We start from the raw sequence: 15,669 nt of genomic DNA, 5'->3' as shown, positions 1-15,669 counted from the left end.
TATGTGTACATCAGTGACAAAAACATCTCATTTTAATCCATTTTAAATTCAGGCTGTAACACAACAAAATGTGAAAAAAGTCAAGCGGTGTGAATACTTTCTGAAGGTACTAAATTAAGGTCATGCAGTAGGGCTTATATGATCATCTTCTTAAGTAAAGAACAGACATTGAATTGAAATTTAAAAAATCGGAAAAGCATTATAAAACTGGAAAGAGCAATCAGAGATTGCAGGCCCTCTCCAAGACTTATTTTGTGTGGTGTTTTTTCCATTGCAAATAAATGGAAGCATATACTGAATGATAGGTCATTGATTGCAACTGAAAGGGCAAATGTCTGAAAAGGTGGAAAGGTCCAATGGTCAAACGGGTCTGAAAGGCTATTAAAATGGCAAGGTCGAAAAGGGTAGAAAGGAGTGTAAGGGGTTTTAAACGGTCTAAGGGGTATAAAGGTCTGAAGGGTCTTAAAAGGTCTTACGGTCCTGAAGGTTATAGAGGGATCTAAAGGTCGAAAGGGTACCTTCCAATAGTACGGAATTAATAGACGCACTCATGGTCCAACTCACATTTCATGAGTACGTAATTGATAGATGTACTCACATTACATTCGTATATAATTAATGGGCATACTCATGTTCCAATAGTACCTAATTAATAGCTGTAGTACTCACATTTCATTGGTACTTCGTACTCACGTAATACTCACGTTTCAATGGTACGTAATTAATAGACGTACTCGTGTGCCATTATCGTTATCATTGTTGTCGTTATTAACATTGTAATTTTATTTATTATCATTGAAATACAGAACATGAAACATGAAAATTATCATTTTCAATATTGTCATTATTATTATCATTATGTACCATGACTAGGTAGAGGTAAGCATACTCACCTCTAAGCTGTCTAACCTGGGTTTGAATCCCCATCCAGCTATAAACTGTCATTTGACAGACAGGGTGATTCATTAGTGTGTGTGTGTGTGTGTGTTCCATCCTTCGGATGGACAGTTAAACGGGCGTCTCAGCTGCTGGCATTAGTTGGCAAAGATCCCATGGTGTGCTTCACGAAGAGTCGGCAAGCTATCACTGGTACCATGAGGAAATTCCAAATTGCTGTTCTAACCAACAGAGGGCATTGCATCAGCAGCACATCATCTGTGCCCCCAGCCAATGATGCTATCCCCAACCATGGGCTGCATACGAATGAAGAAGAAGACGAGATTATATATTAGCTCCACACCAGAGGTGGGCGGAGGTTATACTTTCACACCTGTATGTCTGTCTCTCTGTGTGCGATATCTCAAAAAGTTATGGACAGATTTGGGCGACAGGTTAGGTGTGTGACAAGGACGAAATGATTCGATTTTAGTGAAGATCCGGATCCAAATACTAGAAAGTAATTCTTCACCGTTGAGAGATAGGGCAAAAAAACGATACACAGCACGATATCTCAAAAGGTTATGGACGGATTCGGACGAAACTTGGTGAATAGGTTGGGTGTCGACCAAGGACGAATTGATTCGATTTTGGTGAAGATCTGGATCCGGATATGAGGATTTAAAAAAAATTTAAGTCATTCTTCATCATTGACAGATGGGGCCAAAACGATGTTTGCATGATATTTCAAGACGGGTTATGACAAAACATGGTGGATGAATTGGTTGGGTTACAAGAACAAGGCGATTCAACTTCAGTTCAGGTCCAGATTCAGATCCGGCCCATCAGTGTGATACAAAATGTAAACTGTTCTGCAGTCTGGCAGAAGTATGCGCTCCACCAAATGTCGTTGTAGGTTTTATAGTCATTATCTCTGGCATGATGGGATAGTTAGCACAGAAAAAGAAGGATGTGAAGACAATGGTATTCTGGATGAAAATGTTAAAAGGAAATGTATGAGCTAGAATTGTTGATAGGAAGACATTCCAGGACTGGAATGATAGTTTGATCTGTGAAAAGCAATCCTCTTCTTTCGTATGCAGCACAAGGCTGCAGGGTAGCATGATTGGCTGAGGGTGCGGATGTCCCGCTTATGCTGTGACAAGCAATAAAATATAGCCAAATACGAATCGCAGACATTGGGGAGCACATCAGGTTGGAACCATTTGTATTTTCCATATCAGGCATGGCATACCTCTTCAACCTTCTCTTTCAAGTTCCTTTTGCCTCCAGCCTTCTTGTCCTTTTCAATGTTTCCCTTCAGTGACTTGGTTCCCTCAGGAGTACCTTTGCCCTTAGTTTCCATTTTCCCTCTGCTGGGAATCCTTTTATCTGTGGAGACATTATTGTTGACATAATTTGCTGTCAATTTCTATCAGCATGTTCTTCCAAATGCATCGTGTTGTAGACAACAGCAAAACGATCTACAAATGTTGAATTGGTAGAATTAATATTTGATCTGTCGATCGTGCATTGTTTACTCGTTGCATTTTAATTGTAATTTGCATTTTAACCTCCTGATTTTAATACTTTAATATCTTCCTTTCCAGCTACAATTCAAAAATCTCGTTAACTGTGTAACAAGTGCTTAAATTTGGTGGATACATAACAGGTATACCCCCCAGTTGATGAGGACCTTCATCGCAAGTGCTGTTGAAACACATGGGTTCATGGTCTCCATAATATACAGTGTGGTGCAAAGGTACGAGTCCAGGAGGAAATTTATTAAGAAGTGATAACAAAATAAACAAGAAAGAGCAGAGATTGCAAACCCTCGCCAGGATGTATTTTCAGTGGTTTTTAAGGCTTTTGTGTTAAAAAGAAATATGGCGGCCGAACCACAGATGACGTCATTATTTTTTTCTCCACTAATTTATTCCTAGATTATGCTCAAGAAATTTCATCTTGATCGGATGAAGTTTTGTACTTTTCAAATTATGACGTCATAATGGAGGCACCTATGACATCGTCATTAACATATGTTGTTCCCCATGGAGAGTTCTTTACAATGAGCCATGTCTCAATTTTTTCTATGCAGCGCTTTCGGAGATATAGAGGGGAAAATATATTCCGTTTTTCCAAGATGGCGTCCAGACCACGTGATCTATGACGTCATAATTACATTAAAAAATACTGCAGGTGGAGTTGCACCTATGGTGAAAATTTCCTGTCAATCGGATCAACGGTTGCAGAGAAAATCATATTTATTCTGTGCGGACAAACAGACAAACAAACGGACTCAACTGCAATACCCTCTCCTCAGGCGAGGGTAACTAAAAGGGCAATCGGTACCCTCCGCCAGGCTGAACAATTTACGTTTTGTATCTCACTGCAAGGGGCTGAGCGAACAAGAGCAACGTAATTATTTTGAACATTTATGTAAACCTCAATTGCTTACCATTGCTGACTGCACTCTCTTTACTTGATATCCTTTCTGTATCAATAACTAGACTGACATAACCTGGAAAGTTAGACACAAGTATTAGGACTGTGTGATTTTTCAACTCCATCATGACACTGGCAAGAGTGCGAGGGCATATTAAAACAATCTTTGTAATCCTTTTTATCCTTTTCCTGCTTGCTCAAGAGGAACATGAAAGTGATGTGCTTACTTGGATGTTCAGTGGAGACTTCAGCTATTTCCTGCTCAATCTCAGGTAAGCCTAAGTTTTTGTGCAAATAGAGTGCGACAGTGGAGATGGATTCAGCCAGCTGCATGAAACAATAGTACCTTTGTAGGAAGTACAAAAAGAAAGCAATATAATAGACACACTACATTTTTACAACAAAAATGATCAATTATAAATTAAAAAAAGAACCACCTTTAGAGGCCATTTTTGGGGGAACCTTGGTTGTTGTTGTTTTTTGGTCCCCTTTTTGAAGCAATGTTTTACGGCCGGATGCCCTTCCTGACGCCAACCCTTTTTGTCGCCTTTTTACGACAAGCAGGGAATTACCAGTGAACTGGTACTCAATTAGCCGACCTCGGAAGGATGACAGGCTGAGTCAACCCCCCGGGCGTTAATTCAGCGATCGACCGGGATTCAATACCCAGGATCCTAGGATCCTAAGCTGGCACCCTAGCCGCTAAGCCAACACCAGGCTATCAATCAATCAATTGATTGATTCAAGTAAATGCAATTAAAACTAGAACAGCATTCGGTAGAGTGCATACCTCCGCCAGGCTAAATGGATTACATTTTGTATCCCACAGATAGACTAGATCCGGACCTGAACCAAAATCTAATCAACTTGTTTTTGTCACCTACCCAACTCGTACACCTACTTTTGTCATAACTCGTCCATACCGTTTTGACATATCATGCTATATATTGTCTTTGGCCACATCTCTCAATGGTGACTTAGAAATTAAAAAATTATTGTATCCGGATCCGAATTCGGATCTTCACCAAAATCGAATCAACTCTTCCTTGTCACATACCCAACCTGTCCACTAAATTTCGTCCGAATTCGTCCACAACTTTTTGAGATATCGTGCTATACTGTATATCGTTTTTGGCCCTATCTCTCAATGATGAAGAATCCGAATTTATTTTTAATGTTAACGGGCAGGTGGACAATGCGAACAACAATACTTTCAAAATGGCAAATGAATGCTGATGAGGCCTTTCGTGCCAACCATGATAGAGTAAAATCATCATTTTAAAGTTCATTTTTACCTAATTACCCTGTACCTTCACAGGCCCCAGATATGACCTTCCCTTTAGCGGTCAGAAGCACCCAAAGCAGATACGGTGTTCTTTCGTTGTTTAGAGGCGAACACCCCAGCTTTCTTTCAGATATTCATTTCCAAGTATATTCGGCTTCTTTTAGAAGACCTGTGAGCCATTTTAGGGAACAATCCTTATCGCGCATGCACAATAGCAGTTCACATGTCCCGAAGATCACTATTTGTATTCTGGGGTAGATTACGTCATTTTCAAAAGTCCCGTATTCTCAGTTGTCATCCCCTTGGAACTACCCCAGGTTGATCAAAACCGGAATTATAAGGCTTCTTTACTATTTATTTTATGATATAGTGCCCCTCACCTCTGGGAAGGGCAACCCTCACCTCTGCTAAAGAAAATGTATGGGATATTTAAAATTTCCAGCTTTTTATAAAGTTTAATGAGAAGCATTCAAACACAAACAAATGCACTTGTGGACGTAAACAAGAATTGAAAAAGCTGAACATGGTTTACATCAAATACATTTGATTAAGGCCCAACAGGGATTTGGTTTTGGGCTAATCCTTTTGTACCCGATTTGGTATGCTTTGTTCCATGAAGAAGGTGGAGATTTACGAGGAAATTGCTGGAGCTGAACATTCATCTTCAAAAGAACATCCTCACGTTCATCCTCATCCTCCAAACCAAGCAGAGCCTGCAGGCCACATACAATGTATAGTGCAAAGACCCACTAAGTGACTGGCTAATACTTATCATATTTAGCTAAAAGTTAGAGTCCACTCTTTTGCTATGAAATATATTAAAATTGAATTGTACACAGGGGTTTCACGGCATTAGTTTCAGGGCATTTAATTATAAAGACGAGATGCAGCAACAAATGTGATTATATTTCCAAGTATGATATAGTGCCCCAACCCTCACCTCTGCTAAAGAAAATGTATGGGATATTTAAAATTTCCAGCTTTTTATAGGTTCTTTACTATTATGGGCCCTCTCCCATATGGGCCCTCTGTATGTATGGGCCCTCTGTATGCCCTCTGTCTGTATGTATGTATGTAAAAATGTATGGGCCCTCTCCCACGCCCGCTCTGCCTACTACTCTCAAATTATCCACTCTGGCTCTGGAAACCCAAAAGCACTCTTCTCTACAATAAACAAACTCCTCAGCCCCCTGAACACCACCACCCAGTCATTCACAGTAGACAACTGCATCTCCTTCCTTTCATTCTTCCAATGCAAAATTGACAACATCTACAACAGCTTAACCACCACCGCACCCGCTCCCCCTCAAACCACCTGCCCCCCCTTATCCTGCCAACCCCTGTCTCAATTCTCGCCAGTCTCCCCTACTGACCTCTCTGAACTCCTCATAGGAATGAAAACTGCCACCTGCACTCTTGACCCCATCCCCTCCAGCTTTGTCAAGGCCTCCCTTCCTGCTCTCTCTCCACTTATCACTGCAACAATAAACTCCTCCCTGTCTACAGGCATCGTCCCACCATCCCTAAAAATTGCTGCTGTTACCCCCATTCTGAAAAAACCTGGACTCAACCCTGACCCCCTAAATAACTTCAGACCCATCTCCAACCTACCCTTTCTGTCAAAAGTTTTGGAACGTGCTGTAGCCACTCAACTCAAACATCACCTCTCTGCCAATAACCTGTATGAAACATTCCAATCCGGATTCCGCTCCAACCACAGTACTGAAACTGCTCTCCTCAAAATCACCAACGACCTTCTCCTCTCCTCTGACGCCGGCAACCTCAACATTCTCATCCTCCTCGACCTCAGCGCCGCCTTTGACACCATCAATCACACCATCCTCCTCACCCGACTTGAAACCACCTTTAACATTACCGGCACTGCCCTCTCTTGGATCAAATCATACCTCTCTGACAGACGCCAGTTCATCTCCATCAATAACTGCAAATCCCCCACTGCTCCCCTCCCCCAAGGTGTCCCCCAAGGTTCAGTTCTCGGCCCCCTCCTCTTCATCCTGTACCTGTCCCCCCTTGGTCACTTAATCCGCCGTCATGGTCTCCAATTCCACTGCTTCGCCGATGACATCCAGCTTTTCATCTCCACCAAGTCCATCTCCACCGCCACCCACTCTATCCTGACAAACTGCATCACTGAAATAAAATCCTGGCTTCAAATCAACTTCCTCAAACTTAACTATGATAAATCTGAAATAATCATCATTGGCCCAAAAACGCTCACCAAATCCACCCATAACTTTGCCCTCAACATCGACGGTTTCCCAGTATCCACCTCACCTCACATCCGGAATCTTGGCATAATCTTTGACCAAACCCTCTCCTTCGACAAATACACTAAACAGATCACAAAGACAGCCTTCTTTCACCTGAAAAACATCGCCCGTCTCCGTCCATCCCTCTCCTCCACGGCTGCAGAAACCCCCATCCACGCCTTCATCACCTCCCGTCTGGACTACTGCAACAGCCTCCTCTATGGTTCACCCTCAATAATCACCAATAAACTCCAATACATTCAGAACTCCGCTGCCCGTCTACTCACCCATTCCCGGACCCGTGACCACATCACCCCCGTCCTTTACAAGCTTCACTGGCTCCCCATCCCCCAGAGAATCCAGTACAAAATCCTCCTCTTGACCTACAAAGCCCTCCATAACCTGGCCCCATCCTACCTGGCTGACCTCTCCAGACACACTCCCACCCGCAACCTCCGCTCTGCTGGTACCAACCTCCTGACTCCCCCCCCCCCCCCATGCGGACCAAATTCAGATCCTGGGGGGACAGGGCCTTCTCCATCGCTGCTCCCACCCTCTGGAACTCACTACCTCACACCATCAGAGACTCCTCCTCACTCACCACATTCAAAACATCACTAAAGACCCACCTGTTCAACACTGCATTCAACATTTAACCCACAGCATTTAACCCCTGACTATCTCTTCTCCTTCTCCTTCCTTTTGCTTTGATTATTTACCTCTTGATTTTTGTCTTTTTGCACTTGTTTTTTGTGCTCTGTCAAAGCGCCTTTGGGCTTCTTGAAAAGCGCTATATAAAATAAATGTATTATCTCTATAATAATAGCGTAAGGACTCGACTTTGTTATCCCTTTTACGCCGCACCCAGTGACCCGATGCCCACGGCACTAATGGATTTACGATCTACGAACCTCGCTCTTTGTTTATCACGTACAGCCATACTCGAAAAATCTGAATTAGCCGACGTTCGGGCCCAAAAGCATCCGATTAACTGCCGATACGACGCCATCTTACGACGCCATCGTATTGGCGTCTGCTGGGCAAAGGCGAAGCAAGCCGTCCGCTGATTGGACAGGCAAAGGCGAAAGCAAGCCGTCCACTGAGTGGACAATCCAGAGCATGCATTTGTGCCGGTGTCGGCGATCGTTGTTCATATTCGCACTCTTCATTCTCATCTTTCTTCCTAACTCTTACTCGGACAAGCAAATCCCCAATGCCATCCATAATGGTACACTCTATCCATACACCACATCCTCCCTTCCGTGGATGTTCCACGGGTTTCGGCTAGTTATTATTATTTAAGTAAGGGTAAGTGAGAAATTTAAATGGTCACGATGAGTATATAGTTGGTGCCCATGCACTCAATAAATTATTGAATTAATATGTTATATATTATATAACATGAGTTAATATGTTATATAACATATTGTTATGTCGGTGAGATAGTGGGATATATAGATTTAGGTAGATCTGCATAGGTAGGTGCTCCGATGTCACGAAAAAGAAGAATCATCTCGATGTATGTAAGTGAGGGAACTGTCTAGCCCGGTTTGTCGGATTAAGGTGTATCTTCGTCCGCATTACGAGGAACGGGGCATGTTAAGTAGTTCTCGGGTTTATGCTAATTCCCCGCTGTGTCGTCCCCTCTGTGATCATTCCGGTGTCCCTTATGGCAACACATCACATAGATTAACTAGGCCCAATAGAGCACCACATTAATTAAATTCCCCCGCCGCCACAATGACTTACGGACGAACAGACCGGAAGTGGCCGCGCACAACGCTGGCATGATGAGCAAACATCGAACAGGCAGGCCATAGCCACGCCCCAAAGGACTCGTGATTGACAGGGGGGAGGGGCAAGTTGGAAGCAGGTCGCTAATTGGAGAGTAGGGAAGATGAGGGACGTGCCACAATGACGAGCCACACAATGACGTAACACCAAAGGCGTGAGACGCTCAGTCAATCAGTGTGGAGGGCGCAAAGCACTACCAACAAGCGACACGCTCATTGGAGGAGAAGCACCAGGACTTGAGGAAGACGCAAAAGGCCACAAAGAAGCGACGCACTGATTGGCAGAGGGAGAGAGCTGACGTCAGATGCCGAGCGATAAAACAACACGCTCGCCTGGCTCGCCTTAAGGCTTCTCATCCCTGGATCCATCCCGCCCGGACCTCTCTCCCCTTCTCTCCTGTTTGGACCTCTTCCCTTCTTGCCTTTTTGTTCCCGTTTGGACTTTTGCTTGGTGGATGTTGGAAAGACGGTGGGGCGCCGACGATCATCCTCTCCTGGTGCCTGCGTGTGAGTGCTGTGCTGTGTGGCGTGGGATGGACTGTGCAGCGAGGCAGGTGTTCGCGCCAACGCCCGAGCGGTTCGCACCAGCCGGAGCTGTGGTCAGATGACGAGCTCAGGAGCCCGACGATTCCTGACGAACGATTCCTGACATCCAGACAGATAAGCCCGCATCCACAAATACAACGTTTTATTTTATCGATTTCTCCTTTGTCCTGTTATTTAAGTCTGGTGTGGGGATGTCCCCACTTAGGATTTCATTTTTATCGTAGCGTTTCCTTGTACCAATAGTTCTTGTAAATAAACCTTTTTATTATTTTCCCTTTCTATTCGAAATCCGTGTTCGGTTTGGATTATTTCCCGCTTCTTCTTCCTCCCCTTCTTCCTCCCGTGCTTGTACTAGAAAATCCGCCATTTACCCGAACGCCTCAAAGTAAGCTCGTTTCCATCCGTGATTCCCCGGTCTTAACCGAGGAGTCACACGACAATATTAACTAAGCTGTTAATCTATCTATAATTCCAGTAATCTCTGTCTGTCTGTCTGTACGTTTGTCTGTGACCGCTGTTTCTCGACAACCACGGGTCCGATATACTTTTAACTTGCCAGGTATATTGCTGGGGACCCGAGGATGTGCCTTTTCAAGGTTTCATATTAATCGGACAATTACTTACCGAGCTATGTCCAAAAAACGATTCAACCAATCAGAGAGCAGCGAACGATCGCGTGTGCCGAACGTGGCGGGCACACTCTGCCTCGGATGGCACATTTGAGAGCGTATTCATTTATTTCACGTTTGCAAACTATGTTGGCGTTAAACTATGTTTTACAACTAATAAAAACGAATTTGCGATTCATTCGCTTTCCTGCGCGTTTGTGCACGCGATGGCGATTTCTTTACCAAACTCCGGAAGCCGTTCGCTTTGGACCAAACCATTGCATGTAAATAGAGGGGGGGGATTGTCACCACTCGCAAGCCGTTCGCTTTGGACCAAACCATTTCATGTAAATAGAGGGGGGGGATATAATTTTAGATATAGATATAGTACGGGCATGCCCTAGTATGTTAAATGCCACTAGCATTCTTATTTAAGCACATAGCTCACCTTTCCAGGTTCAAATCTCATATACTTTGTTGATTTGGCCATTGTCGGTGGTACCTCAAAGACGAGGCGTGTGTGTGTGTGTGTGTGTGTGTGTGTGTGTGTGTGTGTGTGTGTTTGTGTGTGTGTGTGTGTGTGTGTGTGTGTGTTTGTGTGTGGCAGCTCCACTATGAGCCTCAGATAATGTTAAAAAACAAAACAAAATAAATCCAGTATTGGAAAAGATCCTGCTTGCACACCTGCCTACAAGTGGAAAAAGAGAGGTCCCATTCAGCTCCAGCTTCATCATGCAGGCTTTGGCTCAAGAGATGTCGCAGTGCCTCAACATGCTCATACCGATATGTAAACTACAGGTAAAGAAGTTGGGGGAATATGGCCACAGTAAGTATGATGCAATCAAGAATAGCCAAACTTACTTCAGCCAAATATTTCCTTGTTAAAAAAAAAAATCTAATTATTGCTCACAAAATGTGCAATGTAAAGAAGCATTAAAAATGTGCAATGTCAGGAAGGTAGAGCATTTACAATACTCAATGTATAAACAATTCAGAAACGCAGGAAAACTCAGAACAAATGGATTTTGGGACATGCTTCTTAAAGAAAAACGTTAAAGGATTACAGAAGGGAAACATCACTACAAACAATAAATGGAGGGGTAATGAAACTTTGAGCTTTTGCGAGAAAAGGATTTTCTTTTTCAATGTCCAACAGATTGTACTTGGGGGTTCATAGTTTGGAAGCGGCAGCGGTCTGTTGTTGGAATGGGGGGTGAGTCGGCCCGGCATGGAATCTTCACTCCATCCAACAGATCGGAAAGAATGATCTGTGCAGCTCGCTCTGCCTCACAGTGCAGCAGATCCTCCTTGAGGAGTTGGGAAAGTCTATCAGTTGTGATTTTGCTCCTGTGCATTTGTTTGGCATGTTAATTATGTGTCGTGTGTAAGGTGTTCATTTAATTCCCAGTACAAATTTGTTGCAAAATCAAATGGACGTCCTATAATTCACTTTCCACTTTACAGTCGTGCGTCATATAGAAGATGTCTCACCTCAAGGAGGAGGCGGGCAGGTAACATAATGTCCTCTTGTGTCGCCACACCTTGCAAATAGAGATGCAGTGAAGCTCCAGCAAGCGGGACTGGCTTTTGATGGAGCTCCCAACACTCTCGGTATATACCTGGCACGGACGCTTTGAACGTGAAATTTATGTGGCATGTTTCGCCTGGTCGCAGAATGCCTGCACAAGAACGACAATAAGTATACTCATTTTACTGCAAAGGATATTCATTTTAATTTACATGGCTGTAAAAGAGGCTAAAATTCTAACTTTGTTTACTAGTACACCCATTGATTATGGGAGTGGCAGGAAGGGTCATTCCTCTTTGGGATATACAGTCACGTGAAAAAGCAAGTACACCCCATGTCAAGTTTTGACTTTTTCAACATATTTCAACATACAGCTATTTGATCTTCATGTCAACAATATTGACAGATAAAGGTGATATAATATAACAAATATCATGAAACATTTACATTTTGTAGTCCATTGTATAATTTAAATAAACATAAATGCAAATTTCGCATGTGGAAAAAGTAAGTACACCCCTACATTTATCACCACTTCAAATACCTAAAATTAAAATCAGGTGCACCAGCCCATGTGCAAATGATTAGAATATCGTTAGAGAGGATCTTGGAGGAACCTGTCTTATTTAAACCTCAGGCATTTAGTTTGGTTTGCTCTTTGTTGTTGAAGTGTGTGGTGTCACCATGCCCAGATCAAAAGAGCTCTCTGAGGCCTTCAGAAAGAAGGTTATAGATGCCTACGAGTCTGGGAAGGGATTTAAAAAGATCTCCAAACAATTTGAAATCAATCATTCGACTGTCTGGAAGATCATCTACAAGTGGAGAAGATTCCAAACAACTGCCAACTTGTTCAGGCCAGGTCGCCCCAGCAAGTTCAGCCCGAGAGCAGACCGCAAGATGCTGAAAGAAGTCTTTAAGAACCCCAGAATGTCATCACAGGACGTACAGGTAGCACTTGCCACTGTTGATGTCAAAGTGCATGAGTCTACCGTTAGAAAGAGACTGCACAAATTTGATCTACATGGGAGGTGTGCCAGGAGGAAACCTTTGCTGTCCAGAAAGAACATCAGGGCAAGACTAAAGTTTGCCAATGAACACCTTGGCAAAGACCAGCACTTCTGGAACAATGTGCTCTGAACAGATGAGTCAAAGGTAGAGCTATTTGCCCACAGTACCAGAAGACATGTTTGGCGAAAACCAAAGAGCATTTGACCTGATACCAACTGTAAAGCATGGTGGTGGAAATATTATGGTTTGGCTCTAACGAGCTGTGCATGCAAGCTTTGCTGCATCAGGGCCTGGGCAGCTCATCATCATATAATTCACTATGAATTCTTCATTGTACCAGAGAGTGCTTGAGGATAATGTGAGGCCATCTGTCGAAAAGTTGAAGCTCAACCGAAGGTGGACCTTGCAACATGACAATGACCCTAAACATACCACTAAATCCACCAAGGAATGGCTGAAAAGAAAGAAATGGAGGGTTCTGGAATGGCCAAGTCAAAGCCCGGATCGAAATCCCATCGAGATGTTGTGGGGGGATTTGAAACGAGCTGTGCATGCAAGAAACCCCTCAAACATCGTACACTTGAAAGAATTCTGCATGGAGGAGTGGGCAAAAATTTCTCCCAGTCGATGTCAGAGACTGGTCGACAGTTATAAGAAACGCCTACTTGAGGTTGTTTCTGCCAAAGGGGGCAATACCACCTATTAGAGCCAAGGGTGTACTTACTTTTTCCACATGCGAAATTTGCATTTATGTTTATTTAAATTATACAATAGACTACAAAATGTAAATGTTTCATGATATTTGTTATATTATATCACCTTCATCTATCAATATTGTTGAAATGAAGATCAAATAGCTGTATGTTGAAATATGTTGAAAAAGTCAAAACTTTACATGGGGTGTACTTACTTTTTCACGTGACTGTATAGATTACAGTCGATCTATGGTCTGGTCTCAAGAACATTGGGTGTGTGTTCATTTACCAAGTTTCTTGTGGAGAGATCGTTATTTGGTTTAATTTAAGCATTCGAGCAAGCACTCCATTCAAAACCATAAGGAACGGCTGACTTGGCAAGCGCTAGCTAGCTGCTTGGTAAATGAGCACAATCCGGGCTTCCTCCTTTTCAGTTTCGTGTTAAACAGTAGGAGCGAGTTTCAAAAGTTCACTACGAAAAATTCCACGGTAGCGGCAGAAAGCGCCATGTTATTAACCCAACATTTGTGGGTTATATAGAGTACAGTAGATCTTCGCTCAGTTCTGTAAGTAAACCTTACTTCACAAATGTCGGGATTCCTCCAAATTCCTTCATTTAGTGCTACTAGGGCATGCCCGTACTATATCTATATCTAAAATTATATCCCCCCCTCTATTTACATGAAATGGTTTGGTCCATGAAATGTTTTGGTCCATTCGCAACGCCAAAGCGAACGGCGAACGCTTTACATGAAATGGTTTGGTGCATGAAATGTTTTGGTCCATTCGCAACGCCAAAGCGAACGGCGAACGGCTTGCGAGTACAGTGACAATCCCCCCGGGGTTTTTATTAGTTTTAAAACATAGTTTAACGCCAACATAGCGCCAACATAGTTTGCAAACGTGAAATAAATGAATACGCTCTCAAATGTGCCATCCGAGGCAGAGTGTGTCCGCCACGTTCGGCACACGCGATAGCTCGCTGCTCTCTGATTGGTTGAATCGTTTTTTGGACATAGCTCGGTAAGTAATTGTCCGATTAATATGAAACCTTGAAAAGGCACATCCTCGGGTCCCCAGCAATATACCTGGCAAGTTTAAAGTATATCGGACCCGTGGTTGTCGAGAAACAGCGGTCACAGACAAACAAACGTACAAACGTACAAACAAACACACAGAGATTACTGGAATTATAGATAGATAAAGAGCATTAGCGACTGTTTAATAATGTAGGCATACGTGTTTGTAGTTTATAATATTTTTACTTCCTGTAGAAGCTGCTGCTCCCATGGAAACGCCATTACAACTACAAGCTATTTATACACGTTGTCACTGCCAGAAAAACGCCTTGGGGAAGTGGGACATTATTAGTATTAATATTGTTTTGTAATAACATTAATAATATGCGATTACCATTAATTTTGTTATTAAAAGCGTCTTTGGGCAAACGCCACGATAAAGCTAATTTAACATTGATATACAGTATACACCTCAACGTGCAACCCCATTGAAGGAAATGGCGGGGAAAATCCGCTCGGGGGGAGAAAACCACCTTGGGGAGGGGGAGCAAATGAATGCGCTACAACCTTCATTATGTAACCCTTGGTCATCCTGTCAAGTTTGGTTGAGATTGGATAAGTAACAACGGAATGTATTGGCGTCAAAAATTCATCAGACAGACGGACAGACAGACACGAAATGGCGTATTTTAGTATGATTTGGTGAACTTGTGTTTTTATACATTTCCCAAAATGACCATCACCTGTCCATTTGTCACTTGTAGTAGTGGTAGTGGTAGTAGTAGTAGTAGTAGTATAGTAGTAGTAGATACGGGGATATAAGCATACAGCATATAGTGCCAGGCAGTTACAGGTAAAGCAAACTGTGTTTTAGGTTGTATTCTCAGGGGTATCAATGGTAAATCAAGAGGTAGTGTTTTAACTGTGCAGTCATTTAGTGAGAGTTTGCCTCAAATGTTGCATATAACTTTGGTCACCACTTCCTAGGAAGGGCACATAACTGCCTTAGGGAGGGTTCAGCATAGTTATAATGACTAGAATTATTCCGGGATTAGCTAGACAAAGGTATTAGGAGCGGCTGAAAGAGACAGGACTTTATACATGAATAAATAGCCCCGAGTAGGTTGATGGTCATCTCTTGAGGTTGTAGTTCAGACCTCTGCTGATTTGGGGGATCCCCCCCTGGAAGCATCCATGATCCTCTGGGACTGGGAGTCCCCATGATCCGAACTCGAAAAATCTAAGGCCGAGCGATCCTGCAGACCATCGAGTTGAAGGGCTATATCGGGTTTCAGAGCAATCGGTTGGTAAAAAAAGGGACGAGTAGGGACCCGAAGTTTCAGGAGGTCACCATTGGGAGTCCCCATGATCCGAAATCGAAAAATTGAAGCCCGTGTGATTGTGCGGGCTACTGTCTTGTATTCATGTGTCAAGTTTCAGAAAAATTAGCCGGGTGATAAGGGAAGAGTAGCAAAAATAGCAAAAAGTTAACAGACGACTGGACAGACAGACGGATATCTGGACATCACGAAACATTTTACAAGGTCATATTTTTGTGATCGAGTTGAGATGACCTAAAAAGGAGGCGAATACAAA

At 43.1% G+C, this 15,669-nt stretch overlaps 1 protein-coding gene across 5 annotated transcripts in view; it reads right to left on the bottom strand.

Moving 5' to 3' along the window:
* Positions 1-15,669, bottom strand: part of MYCBPAP (MYCBP associated protein) — a 59,142-nt gene that overhangs the window by 2,366 nt on the left and 41,107 nt on the right. For 4 of the 5 annotated variants that reach the window (XM_068116786.2, XM_068116789.2, XM_078775791.1 and 1 more), the window contains 7 exons: positions 11,315-11,502; positions 10,987-11,130; positions 10,508-10,615; positions 5,198-5,319; positions 3,549-3,667; positions 3,335-3,397; positions 2,132-2,268 (listed from right to left, as the gene is read on the bottom strand). In XM_068116786.2, the coding sequence (XP_067972887.2) occupies positions 2,132-2,268; positions 3,335-3,397; positions 3,549-3,667; positions 5,198-5,319; positions 10,508-10,615; positions 10,987-11,130; positions 11,315-11,502 (881 nt within the window). The remainder of the gene's footprint in view (positions 1-2,131; positions 2,269-3,334; positions 3,398-3,548; positions 3,668-5,197; positions 5,320-10,507; positions 10,616-10,986; positions 11,131-11,314; positions 11,503-15,669) is intronic. The other variant, XM_078775787.1, reaches the window with a different exon arrangement.

This window comes from Myxine glutinosa, chromosome 1, assembly GCF_964187855.1.
Source record: "Myxine glutinosa chromosome 1, kmMyxGlut1.1, whole genome shotgun sequence".
Taxonomy (NCBI): Eukaryota; Metazoa; Chordata; class Myxini; order Myxiniformes; family Myxinidae; genus Myxine; species Myxine glutinosa.
Note: the sequence above shows the minus strand (reverse complement) of the source record. Positions and strands in the feature narration are given on the sequence as shown.